At 36.3% G+C, this 22,333-nt stretch overlaps 2 protein-coding genes across 10 annotated transcripts; one reads left to right on the top strand and one right to left on the bottom strand.

Annotated features, from left to right (window-relative positions):
- The first annotated feature begins 5,140 nt into the window (after positions 1-5,140).
- Positions 5,141-5,521, top strand: LOC141649912 (uncharacterized). The gene has a single exon (XM_074458580.1). It carries the CDS (start codon positions 5,141-5,143, stop codon positions 5,519-5,521), a length of 381 nt encoding a protein of 126 aa, XP_074314681.1.
- A 9,392-nt stretch (positions 5,522-14,913) lies between these two features.
- Positions 14,914-19,154, bottom strand: LOC141648354 (uncharacterized). Of its 9 annotated transcripts, none has more exons than XR_012545997.1 (8): positions 18,946-19,140; positions 18,101-18,235; positions 17,892-17,968; positions 16,662-16,769; positions 16,445-16,570; positions 16,195-16,311; positions 15,741-15,875; positions 14,914-15,545 (listed from the first exon to the last, which is right to left on the bottom strand). XR_012545997.1 is itself a non-coding variant. In XM_074456918.1 (7 exons), the coding sequence occupies exons 3-7, from the start codon at positions 17,909-17,911 to the stop codon at positions 15,536-15,538; spliced, it is 399 nt and encodes a 132-aa protein (XP_074313019.1). In that variant the 5' UTR covers positions 17,912-17,968; positions 18,101-18,235; positions 18,946-19,152; the 3' UTR covers positions 14,914-15,535. The 9 variants fall into 9 exon arrangements, 6 of the variants coding, with proteins under 6 accessions (XP_074313019.1, XP_074313020.1, XP_074313021.1 ...); XR_012545996.1 differs by having other exon boundaries at positions 16,165-16,311; positions 18,946-19,139; XM_074456918.1 differs by lacking the exon at positions 16,195-16,311 and having other exon boundaries at positions 18,946-19,152.
- Positions 19,155-22,333: the final 3,179 nt, after the last annotated feature.

Genomic DNA, 22,333 nt, shown 5'->3' with positions numbered 1-22,333 from the left:
ATAAACATGTTTTCAAGAGGAATATTCATTTTTCGAGTTGGCGCGCCAATGCTTGAAATTCAATTTTTTACCTTTCATGGCTTGGTGCCAACTTTGAAAATTCAAATTTCAGTTTTTGAAGCACACATACGTCTTATCAGGATAATTAAATGTGAAAACAATATATTTTATTACTCAAATGTAAATTTATATTTCACAATACTGTTTTAATGTGTTCGGAATACAATTATTTTCCGAAACAAACAAATAATCGATAAAAGTATTTGTTCCTCCTCATATATTAACAATTACATTATCTCTGTAGACACCGAAGTTTTATATATTTTAGTATTTATTTATTATATGACATCTAGGATATTTAATTTGGAGATAATTATCAATAATCATTGTGATAATATCTTAGATATTTTTAAAATCTTTATCTTGCTCTCTAAGCTAACTACAACTATAAATATAACTATTGGTTTAGGGTTAGAAAGAGCAGATGGATTAAGTCAAATGACTTCGTCTTCCTACTACCAAATTGTAGGTAGGATAAAATAAGTCAAAAAAGACCATATCATCTCTTTATGAGATTTAGTCGATAAGACCCTCGCAACACTATCAAAACCTTAAATCCCTTAGAGATGGAATTAAGAGAGTTACGTAAATTGTAACCTTCAATCTTTCACTAATAAAAAGCTTTGTGCCTCTTTATTTATTATTGAAGGTTCAATTTTTATGGTTTACAACTTCGCACGCCTGGTGGGACCATCTCTATTGCTCATCTCTTTCTTCATATAAAAAACCGTCAAAGTTTGTTTCAATGGCTTCAATGGAGAATTCCGCCAAAAAGATAAAGGTCGTGACATTCAAATCTGGTGATGAAATATCTACGGCCCTTGATGACAACTTTCGTGATCTACTCATTGACTCAAGTAAAGAGCCCTTGGCGACGCAAATCAACATTGTCGTTTCCGTGATGGTGATTGGAGTAATCTCAACCGAAGAAAGAATTGGCAAAAATGAAGTTGACCCTTGAAGAACTTCAGAAGGATAGCTAAGGAAAAAATTTTCCACTCGTCGCACTTAAAAGAAAGTTGGAGAAATGATCGATAAACGAGAATTCCGACGACAGTGAAAATCGAAGTATTATGATGAAAACATCGCGCACGATGATGATGCTGCCAGCTTATAAATCGACTCTCCTTCTGCTGAACAAATCCAGGAGATGATCGAGGGCTTGTCAAGTCTAAATTTGGTGGAATACCAAATGACAATCACCTTTACATGAAGCCGTATATAAGACGAGTTGATGAACTCAAAATGCCTCTTGGATATAAGCCACCAAAGTTCCAGCAGTTTAATGGAAAAGGCAATCCAAAGTAGCACATCGCTCAATTCGTTGAAACATCTAGCAACGCAGGTACAGAGAACGACCTTTTGGTGAAGAAATTCGTTCGTAGTCTCAAAGAAAGGGCGTTCGACTGGTGCACCGACTTGGGTCATGAATTCAACGACAGTTGGGAACAAATGGAAGCAGAATTTCTCAACCGCTTTTACAGCACCCGTCGCGTGGTTAGCATGGTCAAGTATCTAGTTAACAAGCACCAAGCAAAAAGAAGGAAAGCTCGTCATTGATTTCATAAACCATTGGTGTGCATTAAGCTTAGAATGCAAGGATCGCCTCTCCGAAGTTTCAGTAGTGGAGATGTGCATCCAAGGCATTACTTGGACTTGGTTTATATTCTTCAAGAAATTAAACCAAGAATATATCAACAATTGGCACGCTTAGTGGGACAATTGTCGCTCTTCATCTCCATTCTCCAAACGTCAAGTTTAGTAGCAAGTTTCGAGACAAAGTTGCAACCGACATCAAGTCTCTACAACCAGTCTCGAGGGGGCATTGTAGACACCAAAAATTTATATATTTTTGTATTTATTTATTATATGACATCTAGGATATTTAGTAATAATTATTAATAATCATTGTGATACTATCTTAGATATTTTAAAAATCTTTATATTGCCCTCTAAGCCAGCTACAACTGTAAATATAACTATTGATTTTAGGGTTAGGGAGAGCAAATGGATTAAGTCAAATGACTTCGTCTTTCTACTACCAAATTGTAGGTAGAATGAAATAATTAAAAAAGACCACATCATCTTTCTACGAGATTAAGTCGATAAGACCCTCGCAACTCTTTCAAAACCATAAATCCCTTAAAGATGGAAACAAGAGAGTTACGGAAATTTTAACCTTCAATCTTTCAATTAAAATACTCTTGTTTTGCGTATTATTTTTGTGCCACTTTATTTATTATTACAGGTTCAATTTTTATGGTTTTTACTCACCTTAAAATCTCTAACTATGAACTAAAAGGATCATGCAAAAAACTCTTTCGATACTAAACGTTACATTCTCAAATTACTTCTGACTAGAATGCTCTACACAACCTTCCAAGACGATTTATTAACAATCCTCGATACTAAATACCACATATCATCAGTTTCCCGTCTCATTTTAACATCGGTAATCAACCAATAACACGATATAACGTTGTTTAATGAGCCAAAATCGCATTCTAACGTCTTTAATACATTGGAAATAAAACTATCGCATCATCTTTTAAAATCAGCCTAATTAAGGTTGTTATGTCATCAAATGTATGCCACCACCTTGATCAATGCATAAAAACACCAATTAGTTAAATAATCGGAAAAAATTAACCCCATAATGAATTGAAAAGAGAAAAAATTTCGACTTGGCCCATTCGTGTAAAGTGTACGTAATATCAATATGGTCTAATTGGTAATTAACTAAGTATTAAATTTAAAACAATAAAGATCCAATAAAATCCAATTTCATCAATATCCATATACCAAATTATTATTTAAGATGAGTGTATTTGTCTTAATTTTAAGACGGTTCACATAGTATATAAGACAAAAGCAGGATATATAAGAGAAAATAATATATTTGTCTTATATATTTAAGTATGATGATATTTCATCTGTTATAAAGTTAAGACGAATACTTTTGTCATAAAGGAGACTAAGTGTATGCCTTAAGAGTTCATGTACATGTTCATTTATAGTTAAAAATCACAATCATGCTCTCTTACCTATCATGTATTTCGGGTTGGTGAATTCGGAAAATAACATGGATTTATTATTTTTATATTTGAGACGAATAATGGAAAATTGGAATATACATACAATATAGCCGCGATTTTAATTAAAAATCGCAATTCCGATAGATAATCCCTTAGAATCTTGAAGCCATGATTTCTTTCAATTATAACGCCGATTCGGAACCAATCTTTTCAACATGAATATTGTATTTTTGTCAGAATCCAGTGATTTTATTTTTTAATTAACTTAATCAAAGACGGCCCCTTAGAAAAGCTAATATTTTCTTAAACATCAATATTATAAGAGTCTAACAATTTAAACAAAAAAGTTAGCTGTTTAAACAAAAGGCTTCTAAATACAGTTATTAAATTATATCATGTTTATATCATGTTTTTTGAGCAACACAACGGTCGCTCCTATTTTCAAACAAAAGGCTTCTAAATACAGTTATTAAATTAAACGAAAAAAATGTCGAGATACAGCTAACTTTTTTGTTTAAATTGTTAGACTCTTATAATATTGACGTTTAAGAAAATACTAGCTTTTTTAAGAGACCGTCTTTAATTAAGTTAATTAAAAAATAAAATCACTGGATTCTGACAACAATACAATATTCATGTTGAAAAGATTGGTTCCGAATTGGTGTTATAATTGAAAGAAATCATGGCGTCAAGATTCTAAGGGATTATCTATCGGAATTGTGATTTTTAACTAAAATGGCGGCTGTATTGTATGTATATTCCAATTTTCCAATATTCGTCTCAAATATACAAATAATAAATCCATGTTATTTTCCGATTTCACCAACCCAAAATAATAGGTAAGAGAGCATGATTGTGATTTTAAACTATAAATGAACATGTACATGAACTCTTAAGTCATACACTTAGTCTCCTTTATGACAAAGGTATTCGTCTTAATTTTATAACAGATCAAATATCATCATACTTCAATAGTTCAATATATAAGACAAATTTATTATTTTCTCTTATATATTATGCTTTGGTCTTATATACTATGTGAACCGTCTTAGAATAAAGACGAATACACTCATCTTAAATAAGAATTTGGTATATGGATATTAATGAATTTGGATTTTATTGGATCTTTATTGTTTTAAATTTAATAATACTTAGTTAATTACCAATTAGACCATATTGATATTACGTACACTTTATCCGTGAAAGTGACATCAGCTATGAGTCCTGTGACCAAGACTAATTCTTGTAATTTATATGAATTGACCAATGCTAGTTTATGTACGCCACACAAATGGGCCAAGTCGGAATTTTTTTGCTTCTTAATTTATTATGGGGTCAATTTTTTCCGATTATTTAACTAATTGGTGTTTTTATACACTGATTAAGGTGGTGCCGTACATTTGACATAACAACCTTAATAAGGTTGATTTTAAAAGATGATGCGATAGTTTTATTTCCAATGTATATATTAAAGACGTTAGAACGCGATTTCGGCTCATTAAACAACGCAATATCGTGTTATTGGTTGATTACTGATGTTACAATGAGACGGGAAACTGATGCAATGTGGTATATAGTATCGAGGATTGTTAATAAGTCGTCTTGGAAGGTTGTTAGAGCATGTAAGAATATAAGAGTTTATAGTTAACGAACTCACGGTAGTTAGTTACTTAACCATAGTCAATAGTTTGTTGAGAGTTAGTTAGACTCTATGTCGGTCTAACTTTAACCATATATACTCTTTGTATTTCACAATTTGTAATTAAGGTTTTCAATTCTAATCATCAATACAATCATAGCAATCTCATTCTCTTTCTCTCTCTCGTTTTCTCTCTAACACTTTCCTTACAATTTATACTTTTCATTTGTGAATTCATCAAGCTACAATCATGAAGATTCATGAATTTCTTCATGGTATCAGAGCAGGATCCTTCTGATCCTGTTTCTTCTTAGTTTCTTTAGTTTCACGCTTCCGCTTACATTTTTTTTTGTTTTAGTTCTTTTACTCTAATTTTCATTCTTTCTCAATCAAGAAAATCACAAAAATGGCAGAAACTAATAACAACATTGATGTGAATGATCCACATTTCATTCATCAGTCTGAAACACCTGGTGGTAAACTTGTCGCCAATGTCTTTTCAGGTTCTGGTTATGGTGGTTGGAGAAGGTCAATGTTAATTGCCTTATCAGCAAAAAACAAGATCGGGTTCATTGACGGTTCTATCCATAAACCAGCAACAAATGCTCCTACTGCTAAAAGTTGGCAAAGATGCAACGATGTCGTATTTTCTTGGATTCTCAGTTCTGTGTCTCCTACAATTGCAGACTCTATTATCTTCAACAACACAGCCAAAGATGCTTGGGATGAACTTCAGGAGAGATTTGGGCAGTCTAATGGCGCGCAGCTATACAGTGTTCAAAAGTAGCTGACAGATTTTTCACAAGGTAGCAATGATATTGTCACATATTTTACTAGATTGAAATCTGTATAGGATGAAGTTTCAAGCATGGGAATGAATCCCAGATGTGTGTGTGCTCCTATATAGTGAAAGTTAGACCGACATAGAGTCTAACTAACTTTCAACAAACTATTGACTATGGTTAAGTAACTAACTACCCTGAGTTAGTTAACTATAAACTCTTATATTCTTACAAAGCATTCTAGGTAGAAGTAGTTTGAGAATGTAACGTTTAGTATCGAAAGAATTTTTTGCATGATCCTTTTAGTTCATAGTTAGAGATTTTAAGGCGAGTGTAAACCATAAAAATTGAACCTGTAATAATAAATAAAAAGGGACAAAAATAATACGCAAAACAAGAGTTATTATTGAAAGATTGAAAGTTAAAATTTCCGTAACTCTATTGTTTCCATCTCTAAGAGATTTAAGGTTTTGATAGTGTTGCGAGGGTGTTATCGACTTAATCTCGTAGAAAGATGATGTGGTCCTTTTTTTTACTTATTCCATCCTACCTACAATATGGTAGTAGGAAGACGAAGTTATTTGACTTAATCCATCTGCTCTCCCTAACCTAAAACCAATAGTTATATTTATAGTTGTAGTTGGCTTAGAGGGCAACTTAATATAAAGATTTTTAAAATATCTAAGATATTATCACAACGATTATTGATAATTATTACTAAATATCCTAGATGTCATATAATAAATAAATACAAAAATTTATAAAACTTCGGTGTCTACAAATGCCCCCTCGAGAATGGTTGTAGAGACTTGATGTCAGTTACAATTTTGTCTCGAAACTTGCTACTAAACTTGACCTTTGGAGAATGAAGATGAAGAGCAAAAATTGTCCCATCGAGCATGCCAATTATTGAAATGTCCTTGGTTTAATTTTTGAAGAATATAAACCAAGTCCAAGTTCATGCCTTGATGCACATCTCCACTGCTGAAACTTCGGAGAGGCGATCCTTGCATTCTAAGCTTAATGCACGCCAATGGTTTATGAAATCAATGACGATCTTTCCTTCTTTTTGCTTGGTGCTTGTTAACTAGATACTCGACCATGCTAACCACACGACGGGTGCTGTAAAAGCGGTTGAGAAATTCTGCTTCCATTTGTTCCCAACTGTCGTTGAATTCATGACCCAAGTCGGTGCACCAGTCGAACGCCCTTTCTTTGAGACTACGAACGAATTTCTTTACCAAAAGGTCGTCCTCTATACCCGCGTTGCTAGATGTTTCAACGAATTGAGCGATGTGTTGCTTTGGATTGCCTTTTCCATTAAACTGCTGGAACTTTGGTGGCTTATATCCAAGAGGCATTTTGAGTTCATCAACTCGTCTTATATACGCCTTCATGTAAATGTGATTGTCATTTGGCATTCCACCAAATTTAGACTTGAAAAGCCCTTCGATCATCTACTGGATTTGTACAGCGGAAAGAGAGTCCATTTATAAGCTGGCAGCATCATCATCGTGCACGAAGTTTTCATCAATATGCTTCGATTTTTCACCGTCGTCGGAATTCTCGTCGATCAATCGTTTCTCCAACTTTCTTTTAAGTGCGGCTAGTGGAACATTTTTCTTGACTTAAAATTAGATGAATACTTATTAATTAAGGTTGAAAATCGAATACATTAACTCATGAAGCGACCCCGAACACGTGATAGAAAAACTGGAGGAAAAGAAACAAGACTCGGTACGGCCTCCCAAACCGCTCAAATTAAAGTGTATAATACACGGTTTTTGGGATTTCGGGGTATTGAAACAAAATGTCTGTAAATAAAGTAGACACACAAATTTTGAGAATTAACAGAGGACATTTGAGTAGATCTGGTAAACGGGTCAAACGAGTCGGTTTCAGGTCGAGTTAATTTTGGGTCGGGTTATTTCGGGTTTGTAGAGTACAGGTCATTCGGGTTTGGTTCGGGTCGGGTCGTTTCGGGTTCGGTTAGCTATTAATAAGTTATTTGTGGATAATAATAAATTTGCAACAATAAACATTCGGGTCGGGTTCATCGGGTCCGGTCATGTTCGGGTCTTAAGTTCGGTTGTTGGGGTCGGGTCAATTTTGCCATGTCTATATTTGAGGGTGTCGATACGCGATAAACGAGTCTCGGACGAAAATTAGGTGTTCCTTAGAAAAATGAGTACTTCTTAATTCGGGTTAAAATCGAATATGGTAATTCATAGACCTGGCAAATTGGGTTAACGGGTCGGGTTCGGATCGAGCCATTTTGAGTTTCTCAAATTTTCGGGTTAGCTCGGGTCTTGCCGGGTCATTTTGGATTCCGGGTCAGTTTCGGGTGAAGCGGGTGGGGTTATTTTGGGTCGGGTCATTTTCAGGTCAATGATTAAGAGAGAAAAAGGCATTTCAAGTCTTTTGGGGTCAATTAGAGTTATATTTTGTCGAGTCATTTTCGGGTTGAGTGGTTTCGGGTCAGGCATTTCGGGTCGGGTCAGGTCTGTTATGGGTCCATGAAATCGCGGGTCATTTTTGGTCGGGTCGGGTTAATTCGGGTTTCAGGTGTCATTCGGATGCGGCTATTCGGATCGATTTCGGGTCTCGGGTCAACATTTTCGGGTTGGGTAAATCCGATCGGGTTGATTTTGCTAGGTCTACTCATAAAGCGACCTCTCATGCATGGAAGAAAAACTCGGAGAAAAAGAAACATGACCCGATACGACCACCCAAGCGGCTCAAATTGAAGTGTATAAGTTATACTACACGGTTTTCCGGATTTTAGGGTCCCGGAACAAAAATCTCCGTAAATCGTAAGGATGGTTTTTCGGGTCACATAAAGTAGCCACACAAATTTTGAGAAACATTTGAACACATTTGAGAGTGCCGGTACGCGATAATTGTTCTGGACAAAAATCAGGTAATCCGTAAAACTAGACCTGGCCAAAGCAACCCGACCCGATTGATCCGACCAGAAAAGACTGACCCGAGACCTGAACTGACCCGAATTACATCATCCGAATGTGACCCTAAAACCCGAATTGACCCGACCTAACCGGTCTCGAGCTTTCTTGACCCGTAACTCACCACCAAACCCGAAAATGACCCGACAAAATATAATTCTAATTGAACCGAAAAGACTTGAAATAGCTATTTCTCTATTATTCATTGACCCGAAAATGACCTGACCCACAAGACCTGAAACAGACCCGACCAACAAACCCGAAACCCGAAATGATCCGTCCCAACCCGAATTAACCCGAAACCAATGAGAGACTTGAATTGGCCCGACCCCTTGACCCGTTTTGCCTTGTCTACTTAAAGCTAGATGGATTCTTTTTAATAAAGGTTGAAAATTGAATACGGTAAATCGGGAACTCATGAAAACACCCTGACACGAGGTAAACTAATTGAGAGGAAAACAAACATGACCCGTTACAACCTCCCAAACCGCTCAAATTTAAATGTATAATACACGGTTATCGAAATTTCAGGGTCTCGGAACAATAATGTCTGTAAATCATCCATAATGTTCCTCGGATCAAATAAAACTGTTACACAAATTCTTAGAAGCAATATAGGACATTTTAGTGTGCCGGTAAACTAGTCTCTCACGAAAATCAGGTCTCCTTAAAAATAGATGAACACTTGTTATTTAGGGTTGAAATCGAATACGGTAACTTATGAAGCTACCCCAGAGGCCCAGACATGTGGTACAAAACTGGGCGAAAAAGAAACATGACCTGATACCACTAATACACGATTTTCTGGATTTCAGGGTCCCAGAACGAAAAATGTCTGTAAATCATATGGGCGGTTCATAATTTCGGATAAAGTAGCCACATAAATTTTTAGAAACAACAGAGGATATTTGAGGGTGACAGTAAACTAGTCTCTCATGAAAAACAGGTACTCCTTAAAAATAGACAAATACTTGTTATTTAAGACTGAAATCGAATACGATGGCTCATAAATCCACCTCGAACACGTGGTAGAATGCTAGGAGAAAAAAAAAACATAACCCGGTACGACTAGGCCTGGCAAAAGCGACACGACTCGATTGACCCTGCCCAAAATGGCTGATCCGAGACCCAAAATTGACCCGAACTACATAACCCGAATGTAAATCGAAAACCAGAATTGACCCGACTCGACCCGAACATGATTCAAGCTTTATTGAACCGTAACTGACCCAACCCAAAAGTGACCCGATCTGAAACCACGCAACCCGAAAATGACCCAACAAAACATAAGTCTAATTGAACCTTAATGACTTCAAATTAATTTTCCTCTCTTAATCATTGACCCGAAAATGACCAGACACGAAATTACCAGATCCGCTTGACGAGAAATCGACCCGGCCAACAAACCTGAAACAGACCAGAAAACCGAAATGACTTGGCCCGACCCGAATTAACCAAAAATCACTGGAAGACCTAAAATGACTTGAGCCGACCCAAACAGGCGCGACCCGAACCCGACCCGATTGACCCGTTTGCCAGGTCTAGGTACGACTACAAAACGACTCAAATTTATGTTTATAAAACACGGTTTTCGGGATTTCAGGGATCCAGAAAAAAATGCCCGTAAATCATACTGATAGTTTTCTCGGGTCAGATAAAGCATCCACGCAAATTTTGAAAAGTAACAGAAGACATTTGAGGGTGCCGGTACATGATAAACGAGTCTCGGACGAAAATCGGGAACTCTTTAATTAAAATAGATGAATACTTGTTATTTAGAGATGAAATCGAATACGTTAACTCATGAAGCGACCCCTGACACGTGATAGAAAATTTGGGAGGTAACGAAACATGACCTGTTACAACTTTCAAATGGCTCAAATTTAAATCTATAATACACGATTTTTGGAATTTCAGGGTCATGAAACAAAAATGTCTGTAAATCATACGAACGGTTCCTTAGGTCAAATAAAGCAGACATACAAATTTTGAGAAGCAACATAGGACATTTGACGGAACCGGTACGCGGTAAACGAGTCTCAGACGAAAATCAGGTATTTCTTAAAAATAGATGAATATTTCTTAATTAGGGTTTAAAATCGCATACGGTAACTCATGAAGCGACTCCTAACACATGGTGGTAAAACTTGGTGGAAAATAAGCATTACCCGTTATGACCTCCAAACGGATCAAATTTAAGTGTATAATACACGGTTTTCGGGATTTTAGGTTCTCGGAACAAAAATGTCCGTAAATCATACAGATGATTTCTCGGGTCAGATAAAGCAAATACACAAATTTTGAGAAGCAATAGAGGACATTTGAGGGTGCGGGTACGCGATAAACGAATCTCGGACGAAAATCGGGTATTCCTTAAAAATAGATAAATACTTGTTGTTTAAGACTGAAATACGAATACGGTAACTCATGAATTGCACAGACACGTGGTAGAAAAAGAAACATGACCCGGTACGACCTCTTAAATGGCTCAAATTTAAGTGTATATAATACAGTTTTTTCGGGATTTTAGGGTCGGAACAAACATGTATGTAAATCTTACGGATGGTTCATCGGGTCAGATAAAACAACCACACTAATTTCGGGAAGTAACAGAGGACATTTATTTGAAGGTGCTGTTACGCGCTAAACGAATCTCAGACTGTAACAACCCCATTTATCCAGGAGTCTTTAGCAAGGTATTCCCAGATAAATATAAGGGTTATTTCATAAAAATAATCCATCATATTGGTGGTCCGCAATAATCACTCCATTCTATAAATAATCCCAATTAAATCCAATCTAAGCACCATACCTTCTAATAATGAACCAGCTGATATTTTTTGAAGTTTATGTTGAAATATTTGATAGTTTTTGGCCAATCTAGCTGGTATATGTGAAGTTTATGTGTAATATTTTCAAGTGATGATTCAAGAACTAGGTTTATTTGATACACATAAACATCACAAAATATCAGCAGGTTCGTTATTAGAAGGTATGTTGTTTAGGTTTGATTTAATTGGAATTATTGATAGGATGAAGTGATTATTGCAGACCACCAATAGGATGGATTATTGTTATGAAATAACCCTAAATATAATTGTTATCATCTTGGTTATCCGAGGTAGTGAATAACAATGATAACAATATAAAGGTACTTAAAGTAAATAACTTAAGTAATAACTCAAGTGACCTTTATTACAATTCAACCTGTCTTAAACAAGTGTAAGACTAATACAAGTGAATGATAAATTAAACATTTAAATGTTAAGTCTGATTAACTAAGTAATTTTATCTGCTCCCCATTCGATCAGAAATCATCAAATGGATCGTATTAGGTCACCGATAGTAAAAAGTTGGTTTACAACTGACACAAGTCACAAACACGTCAACCAAAAGGCCAAGTAGGAATAACAAAACAATACTAAACATATTATCCACAACACCTGCAACTTAAAAAGGAACAACAAAGGAACCTACACACTAACCCCACGCCGTACTCGGACACAACCCGACTACCTCACGCCACGTGTGGGTTTGCAGGTCCACGGCTAACTCCGTGCCTGGCCTACCAAGTCCACAAGTTAACGACGTGAGTGTATTACTACGTTGAAAATTACAACTCTCCCGCCTATGCCAGAAATTAGCAACTCCGTGCCTGGCCTACCAAGTCCATAAGATTTTTTTTTTTCCGTGAAACGAACATGGTTCGATAGAAAGTTATCGGCATGAGTGTATTAATTCATGCAAAATCATCTCTTTAACAAAATTAGTACGAAGTACAAAGTATCAAAAATTAAGAACAATAAGGATCCAATAGTCTAGAGTGATTAATATCCTTAAGAGTTCAAGTATGTGATCATTTATAGTTCAAAATCACAATCGTGCTCTCTTACCTATCGTGTATTTTGCGTTGGTGAAACTAGAAGATGAAATGTATATCTAACACGAATATTGAAAATACGGAATATAAGTTTAGTTAAAAATCGCAATGATTTTTTTCAATTATAATATCAAATTGGAACCATTTTTTTCCCTATGTGAATAATGGAGTCGGAATCCTATGATTTATTTGTAAATAACTTAATAAGAGACCATCTCTTATGAAAGCTATTGTTTATTAGTAAATGTCAATATAATAAGAGTCTAGACCGTTAAAACATAAAAGTTAGCTACACCATTGACATTTTTTTGGTTTAATAACCACATTTAGAAGTATTTGTTTGAAAATAGAAGTAGCTGTTGTTACTCAAAAACATATATATGTGAAAGCCTACACCCGTCACGAATACGTGTTATTATCGTAACAACTAATTAACGAAAATATCCCGACAAAACTTTAAATCTTAATAAGGAAAATAATACAAAAGAACAAACTAGGTAAAAAATTAGGGTGTACACCAAAGAACAACCTACATTTTCCAGTCTAAAAAATTAACAAAATTATCTCGAAATTTTCAAATTTTCATTTTATTCTAAGTAAATACAGCCTAAGTCTTGTATATAACTAAGACAATTGCTCTTCTCTCTTACCAACAAAAAAAAAAAAAAAAAAACTATTCTATTACTCATTAAAACTTCTAAATAATTGTCAAAAAAAAATATAATTAAAAAAAATCAAGTTAACCATGGCCACTCTTGCTAGGAAAAGTAGAGGAAGACAAAAGGTCGCCTTGAAACGCATGGAAAAGAAGAGCAATAGGTTAGTTACATTCTCTAAGCGCCGCGGAGGTGTGTTTAAAAAAGCGAGTGAGCTGTGCACCCTTTGCGGTGTGCAAGCTTTATGCATCGTTTTCTCCCCTGCAAAGAAGACCTTTGCTTTTGGCCATCCCTCGGTGGATGCCATTATCAACCGATTCATGCTTGAGGATAACAATTTGCCTCAAGATAATCGAGTCTCTACTAAACCTTTTCAAAATGAGACTCTCTTGAGATCCAATAAGGAGGTGTCACTCCTGAAGGATCAAATCGACTTTGAAAAGAAGCGTGGTGAAGAAATCCTTAAAGAGAGGAGATTAATGAGCGAAGAGGCTCAAAAATTCTTAGCTCCGGCTGAAACATTTACCTTATCGGAACTTAAACAAATTCAAGCAACACTAATTGCTTTAAAAAATAATGTACTTACACACGGTCATAATCTAATTCAAGCTCAACCAAATCTGAACCTTACCCCGAACCCAAGGCCATCGATATTACCTGGCCAAAACTTGTTAGAACAAAATCCGCTCTTGAACCGACCAAACATGTTGGTAGGACAATATTATACCCCTAATCCCACCCTTGTCCACGGCCACACCCCTCCGACTTTTGGAGACCCATCTCTTATCAGTCCCATGGCAATGATCCCGACTCCCATGAGTAATCTCATGAATGAGGGATTCACTAATTCAAACATACCACCGTCTTTTCAAGAGCCTACTAACCTTATCCCGGGCTCATTTAACGGCCAAAATAACATGCTAGCAGACATGGGATGGAACCCTAACCGAGGACAAACATTCACAAGCTCAAATTCTCAAGCTCCTCCCTTCAATCCTCAAGGCAGGCACACGGGAAATGACCCTATACCAGGTGATTACCAGACATTCCAAAACTTGTTAACTTCGGCCCCTCCCTTAAATCCTCAAGGCGGGTACATGGGAAACAACCCTATACCAGGTGATTACCAGACTTTCAGAAACTTGTCAATGGGTGAGGGCAGCTCAAACCCTTCCTTTCCTCCTTTCAATTCTCAAGACGGGTTTGGTTTTGATCCCGGATTTGATCCAGGGATGAACTAGTTTGTTGTACTTTTAAATTTTATTTTTTTTAAATAATTTGTAATTTTCATTTCTCCTATACTAGTTGTTGCTCCGCGCCCTACCGGGCGCGGTGCCCCAATTCGGTTAATCCTTTATACAAACCCATAGAAAATGCCACCAAAATATTGGGTCTTGTGATGTACACGTATGACGTTACGCTACTCCTGTTTAACCCTCTATTTGTAGATAGTTTGAGACGAGCTGTATTTAGGATCTAATGAGCTTAATTCCCGAGCCAATTTGGATTCTAACATGTGCCATAATGCAGGGATTAAAATGCATATAACACATCAAGGGTGGTAGGCCATTAAATTTTCTCTACAGAGCCAAAGTATAGGTTGCAGCGTACAGCGTAAAACAGGCATACAAAAGGGGATCAATTGATTAATAATAGGTGAAGAAAGTGGTGGGTGAAATTATGAGCGATTGTCGTAGTTAAAGTAATGCCTGGCAGCGTAGCTAGTTATATATACATATAATAGAAATTTGTAGGAATACGACCATGTAAATTAAGATTCCGTGGAACTTACGTATAGCTAATGGTGTACTTGGGACTTTAGACATTCGAATACGTTACGCCAACTTTCCGCTGCATACTATTTACTTAATATAATCCAAAAGAGAACAACATTGGACTTCTAAATTCAAAAGCAATCACATGATGCTTTTGAATGGAACATGTAGCCGGAAATGTGCTAGTGTTCCCAAAATACTGTTGGCGTCCTATAGCCATTATATGACCACATCATGTTTCAGAAGTGGTTAGGAGGCACGCCAAACAGGATAGTTCAGCAGGGCAAGTTAAAGTAGATAATATTTACATACATGCTGTTTTTGGATAGTGGCTCTTTGCATGGGAGATGAGCTAATGAGCTGCAGACGAGCTGGTATTGGCTTTCTTTTTTTTTGAAGGCGATCCAGCAGCTGTTATTATAGTGTTACATTTTGGAGTAGTCTGAGCAGGGGTTTCTGGAGTGGACGCAGCAATTTTCTCGACTTTTGGCGTCTTAAGCACGGGTGTGGTTGGCACAGGACTTGTGGTTGGCACATGAATCACTGTCGGTGCCACACCCTTTTTTTTCGGGGATTTTTTGTATCTCTCACAAATTACATAGCACAGCACTCAGGGACCCTTTTTTAGTGCTGGACGCCTCTCGCGAAATAGAATGCATAACTACCGGTTTCGGAAACTGTAGAAGCCTTTCCCATCGCACTCTCTAAGACTTTATTGGCAAGCTGGCGACGGCAAACTTTAATTTCAGGTACATCTACATAGGTGGAGAGGCCGAAAATAAAATAAAAAGACACGTAGATTTCCAAGTGAAAAGTAATCAAACACGACATATAGACGCACTTTAATACCGTTATTAGAAACACACCGGGTTGTCATGCCACAATTGAAGACTATAGCTCGTTAATTAACTATTAAGACCGTTAATTTCCTGAAGTACAAATGTATTTACCGGGATAGGGGCACACGTACATGTGCATAGGCCGTCCTGTGATGCTTCCAAAACTCATGTTTGTTAGGTCGTGAAGTTGAGCGCGCGACAGAAATGAGGAACGGCTCATTTTGACCACACCAGACGTTGCAACAGCTGCATTTGAACAAAGGCAGCATAAGTTAAGCTAATCCCTAACGATTTGGGATAAGTGGCAACTTATGTTAATCATTAAGTGTCACAGGCTCGACATGCCTAGGAATAATAGAAGCCAAAACCGTAACGGCGGGCCATTCCTTAATTCATCGTACGGCTAACGACGAGCTCTACGATGTTCCCTTTTATTTGGCTTTTTTTGTGTGTTTGCCTGTGTTTTTTTGTTACTGTCTAGCTGATGTACAATTAATTATAAATGTCAAACAAAGAAGGCAGTTATATGGCTAACTGTATTGAAATCCGTCAAGTTGAAATATACACGTGGTCAAGCAAAGTCGTTCGACTGGGTCGGCCTGAAAGGTTGAAGTATTATCTAAAAATCTTTCTCTGTGTCTGCTGCAATACAGGTGCACGATACAGCCGATGAATCAAAAACCTGCACTGCAAGAAACCTTAAGTATAAGAAGCAAGTATAAGTATGTAAAGAGGGGGGAGGGAAGGCAGCTAATAATTATAGACCTGCTGCAATACAGGTGAGCATTGAAAATTGGACATAAAATGATGCATACCTGTGTTTTAGAGGTGGCAGCTGTATGGCAACTAACGCAGAACCGGTAGTCATGAAGCGCCGCTTACTGTGGAGGCTGAGATCCGGATAGATAAGCCTACACGTACAGAATCTGTCGTCAGAACAACTATCAAAATAATTTAGAAACGCAAGTCAGCTAATTTCAACCAAAAAAAAGAGGCAATCATTAAAGATTAACAAAAGAAAAAAACCTGTACCCGTTATTCGAAGACTGGGGAGGTATGATCTCTAGGCACAACAAGCCACTCATAGAAGTAGGTCTGAATAGTATGATGCCTGAGTCAGTAATATGAATAGTATGATGCCTGAGTCAATAGTATGATGCCTGAGTCAGTAATAACCGAAACATAGGCAGGAAAAAAAGTTCTACACCTAGATGATAAGCAAGCGATAGTTCTAAACATTATTCCAGCACACCTAAATCAGCAAGGCAAGGAGTTAAAATCGTTTTAGCTTGTGTAAAAAGAACACTCAAATAAACTCATCTTTATCCATTAAATATAATGTTTTGACAAAAGACTACTCTATTGAATTTGTTTTATTAAAATAATAATAATAAAAAAAAAGATCAACCCTAAAGCTACAACACCACACCACAGCAAATTCAATGCTTTAAACCCGCTTATCATTGATATTTTGCTCAGTCAGGCAATTACGTGTTACGCTTATCCTCACTCCGACATGAAGGAAAGCAAACGGAAATAACTTGAAAATAAGAGATCAAAGCTGCTATCCCTGGAAATCAATCCGAATAAGCATTAAAAACTAATTCAGAATCAATTATAAGAAAGAGTGAATACCTTTGAGAAGTTTCACAATCAAGGGACGTAGCATTGGTGCATGGTCCTAATGCACAATATTTCTGGGAGACACTGAGGAGTAACAATCAAACATGGATACGGAGGCCGACATGATCACATGACACGCATCCGACATGCCGCCACAATCAAACATGACACCGTCGTTTGATTGAGGGAGACACTAAGGAGTCAGGGACTAAGTTTAAACAAAGAGGAGGATCAAATTTAAACTCTTATTTCCGGTGCAAGGAGCATGAGTAGTTGGGTACTCTAGTCTAAATAAAGTGGAAGTGGCATTAAATTTGTTTGACCTTTGTTCATGCAGAACAAACTTAATCAAACAATGCTACTTACGGGATGCTTCGACTCCATGTCTCCATCCTATTAATATTGTCTACTTGTCCCCAATTGACTTTGTTGGTCAATCAATGTCCGAATTTAAACGATATTTTCTCCTAACACACAACAGTTGAAAATTTTCAGAGATGATAACCCAAGAATAGTTCTTCTGATGAATCAAAAATAACAAATCTTACATTGTATCTCTACATAAGTTTGGAAATATTAATGATCAGATTTAACATTGGTAGATCTCCAAAATCTAAACTTAGTTCGGATGCAGCGTACCTTAGCAGAACCCATGTCATTTCTCTTTGCAGCTTCCCTAATCGCCTTCTGTACACTCTTCCCTTCCCTCTCAATATCTAAACATTCACATACAAATCAAGCCACACTTAAATATCTCAATTTTAAGATAAAAGCTCTCATATTTGATCATTCACATGATACAGGAACTCAAAAGAATTAGAAAGCAAAGAAAGACAGTATATACATGCCTCTCACTTGTCGGTCAATGTTTCGACACTCTTGTCGAAGCTTCCTTTGTCAATCTCTCAACAACTCCTGAGGATTTGGTTTTTGAAACAAGCTCTTCACTTTATCCATTGTTCCTATCACTATATCTTTCTCAACTACAAAGAACACCACCATGCCACCATCAATCATATATTCCATTATATTCATCCGTCTCAATCATTTGTTTAACTTTGACTAAAATACCCGTCACAAAGAATATAGCAGGTGAACCATTAATGTAACTATAAGCAATAAACCAGATACAATTACATAACCCTAAATCATCCAGATTATACTAATTCTACACTATTTCATTCGAATTAAAATCTGGGTTATACTTAAATCAGTAAACAATGATCATTCACCAATCAGAAAAAAACCCAATTCAATTTACTCAATATGGTACTAATATACTCAATTAACAACACAAATCAATTGATCTAATCATAATAATCAAATCTATCTAATCATTACATTCATTAGTTAAAACCCAAACAAATTATTACCTTGATCAATGAATTAAAACTGACATATCAATTTTGCTGAATAAGGCAAAGGTACACATCAATTAGGACCACAATTGATTGCACTAATATCCACCACCACAATCCAACACACTAAACAAAATTCGGTAACAACAGTACCACAAATAAACCCCAATCTCAGAGCTAATTGAGACCTAATTTACAGATCTCAATTCCTAAATGAAACTATGAAAACGGATGTAATAGAGCATCAACAACAATATGTTAACCAACCCACAATAATAAATAATAACCAGACAGAATAAACAGAACAGAAAAAAAATGGGATTAGGAGTAAAAACCTGCCACAAGCTGTGTTTTGCCGAGATTGCATCGAGGTGTGAGAAGGAAAAGATTGAGAATGAGTGGAGTAGAACGATGGAAAGGTAATTTTTTTATGAGGGTGGTACGGTGAGCAAATGAAAAAGGGAGGCCTGAGATCTAATGGGGAGATCTGACGGTAGAGGGGAGGCTTGGGTGGTACTATTCATAGCTACAGTACCCCCAAGTCCTCTCTTTTTAAAGGGTAGAGATAGTCCTGTTTTAATTTCTATTCTTAGTAAAACTATCTAATACTAAGTACTAAGCTACACGCCGTCTAGACCGATTTCATGAGATGTGATTCAACCACAAATGCTAAAGTCTAACAGAGAGGAACAAAAACAAGATTTACATACAATCATACTAAATGTTATTCTCTCTATCTCATCTAGTTCTTCAGATTTTTAAAAATTATATGAGGAACATTATTTCACTTAAACATAAAGAATCATGGTGACAGAAGAAGTAATGTATAAACTTAAATAAAATTTCGTAAATAAACATAATATACACATCAATAGACCAAAATCAGTCGGCCATCAGATAATAACCGAAAAATTTTCTCAGCGTATGTTACCAAAACTTATACGAGACCTTTGTATACGTACAACGGTCCAATACCCTCATCTTATGTTACCAAAACTTATACGAGACCTTTGTATACATACAACGGTCCAATACCCTCATCTTATGTTACCAAAACTTATACGAGACCTTTGTATACATACAACGGTCCAATACCCTCATCTTATGTTATATCCCTCAATACATAGTATTGTAGTACAACTCATAATTTAGCTATGTACATTTGAAAAATTCTTAGGTATACCCAATGTAAGGTAATGTGGTACACTTGACGAATTAGATGTCTCTCTCTCTCTCTTTTTTTTTTTTGTGGTATATGTGGATTCTTCATAGTTAATTACGAAAAACGCTCTCAAATCCAGTATTCTCATGATTTGGTTCAGTGTATGATGAAATGGTATACTGGTGTACATATAATAACACTGGACTTAAACAGCAAAACGAGCCCATGGAATTACTACTATTTACGAGAAATTCATAACGATAACTACACCTGGCAAATCGGGTCAACAGGCCCGGCTTCGGGTTGGGCCAATTCGGTTATAATCTTGCTCTGATAACCAATTTGGAGTAAAATGTCAAGGACTCGATTTTGGACAGAATTATACTCAAAAATGGGTTGTATTTGTGACTAAAATGAACACGAAAACAATGAAAGTAAATAAGGATATGAATTGAGCTAGATCACTAAGCAGGCTCAAGACTCGGAATCTCGTTCAAGATCACTAAGCATGAACTAAATTCCTCCTCAAACACTAAATAATGAGGGGTTTTCCGCACTAAACAAGAGGAAAAGAAGTAGAAAACTCAGTTTTCAAACTCATAATTTTAACTCAACATAATCTGATTTTTACACAAGTTTAGAGCTCCTTATATAGAGGCTCAAATCTAATCCTAGTCATACATCAAATATTACATCCAAGGGTCACAAAATGGCAGGAAAAGGACAATAAAAAAAACGGCTGAAAAAGCCTTACAATTGCTTACACAAACTGAATTGGACAAGGACATAAAGCATAAAGCAAAACAAAGTAAACTAATGAGACAATCATCCTTGACTCCTTATTTAATGATAGGTGAGACTTCTTGGGAGCTTCAAGGGGACCGACCATGAGTAGTATAAGAGCCATAAAGCAACAAAAAGGGTCTTTGAAGATCGTTTGAACAATTTAGGAAACTTGAAAACGACTTGTGAGCTACCCTTGTAAAACCGTGCATTGTGGACCTCGGTTTTGGTTTGCTCTTTACCTCTTGATATGTGTCCTTCTAAGACAAAAGTCCCTAAATAAAAATGCTCTAAACTCATCCTAGATGAGAATATGACCGGTTTTTGGCACCACTTCTTAGACGAATTTTGATTTAGAGCCCAATTTTGTCGAGGCTCCAAAACCGTGCAATTCCGAGGTAGTGTGTGCTTCCAATTCCATTGCACTTTCGGTCTCGGAGGCCGAATCCTAAGATTGAAACCCGACTAACCTAGAAATGTGCACTTTCGCAAGTCACCTAAGTCCATTAAGCCTTCAACATTTTCCGGGTCATCCAACTCCTTCTCTCGAAGGTCGAATTCAAACGTTATTCTGGAAGTGCCCTCCCTTGATTCTCCCTTTCGGTCTCAACCTAGGTTAGCAAAATGTCTAATTTTGGGTACCCGATCCCGACCTACCCAACTTTCGTTGATGGACAAGGGTCACAAACCAACATTACCCACAATTGACCAATTCATCATATCAATCCTCTAGCCTACCCTTATTAATCCTCCCCAACAACTATGTTTATAGGAATCAATCAAATAAACCAGTCATGTTGGGGTTAATCGAGTCCTAGTTAAAGGACTATTCACTAATCCTGTCTATTAAGTCAAAACAAATGGTAAAGGTTGGACTTTGGCAATTGACATGTTATGAAATTGATTACTACAACTAATCATGCAATTAATAACTTGGATGGCGAAAATTGGCTAATTAAACAATAATTAAAATTAAATTCAACTCAAAGGTGGTAACTTTAACTACAAGTAAGAAGTGTAAACAATTCAAATTTAAGACAACAATAAATAAGAAAATTAAATTGACAAACAAAACAAGGAATTAAAGAAGGAAAAGAAAATTTACGAACAAAAGATGAAGGAAATAAGAATACTTCATTAATTGTTTGAGAAAAATTGAAGAACAAGGTTGGATCCCATTCTCTCTACCAAATGCTTAAACCCTAAATTTTGATCTAAATAAAGTCTAATGTGAAGTGTGTACAAAAATTGGATGTTTGGGTTTATATATTTTTATATATATATAGAAATAGGATCATATGAGTTGAGTTTTTTTGGTGAGTTACCTCTTTAAATCTGAACCACTAATCTAATCTAAGATGGATGACTGAGATTAGATCTTACTCAACCTACAAATACCCTCTTTTTCCTCAATCTCCCCCATTATTAGAAAAAATCACTCTCTCTCCTCCTCCAACCTCTAAAAACCAGAAAAAAAAGAATCGATATAAATTATGAAATTCAATCTTCATCAATGTCGTTCAAGTTGCAGCTACAAACTCAGTCTTCATCATACTCGTTCAAATTCATCATGAATTAAGGAGATTTCGTCGTCACTTTCACCTCATCTTCGTATTTCTCTTCAATTTCACTATAGGTAAGTACTAATTTTGTTTTTTCTAGATCTGTTTTGTGCGTTTTCATTATCATTCTTATCTAATATTCGTTTCATTTTCGTTGATTCGTTGTATATCCGTTTGTTCTTATGTCTTTGTTGTTAAATTACTTGTCCTCTCATT

This window comes from Silene latifolia, chromosome 3, assembly GCF_048544455.1.
Source record: "Silene latifolia isolate original U9 population chromosome 3, ASM4854445v1, whole genome shotgun sequence".
NCBI lineage: Eukaryota > Viridiplantae > Streptophyta > Magnoliopsida > Caryophyllales > Caryophyllaceae > Silene > Silene latifolia.
This window is presented reverse-complemented; position numbering and strand designations above follow the sequence as displayed.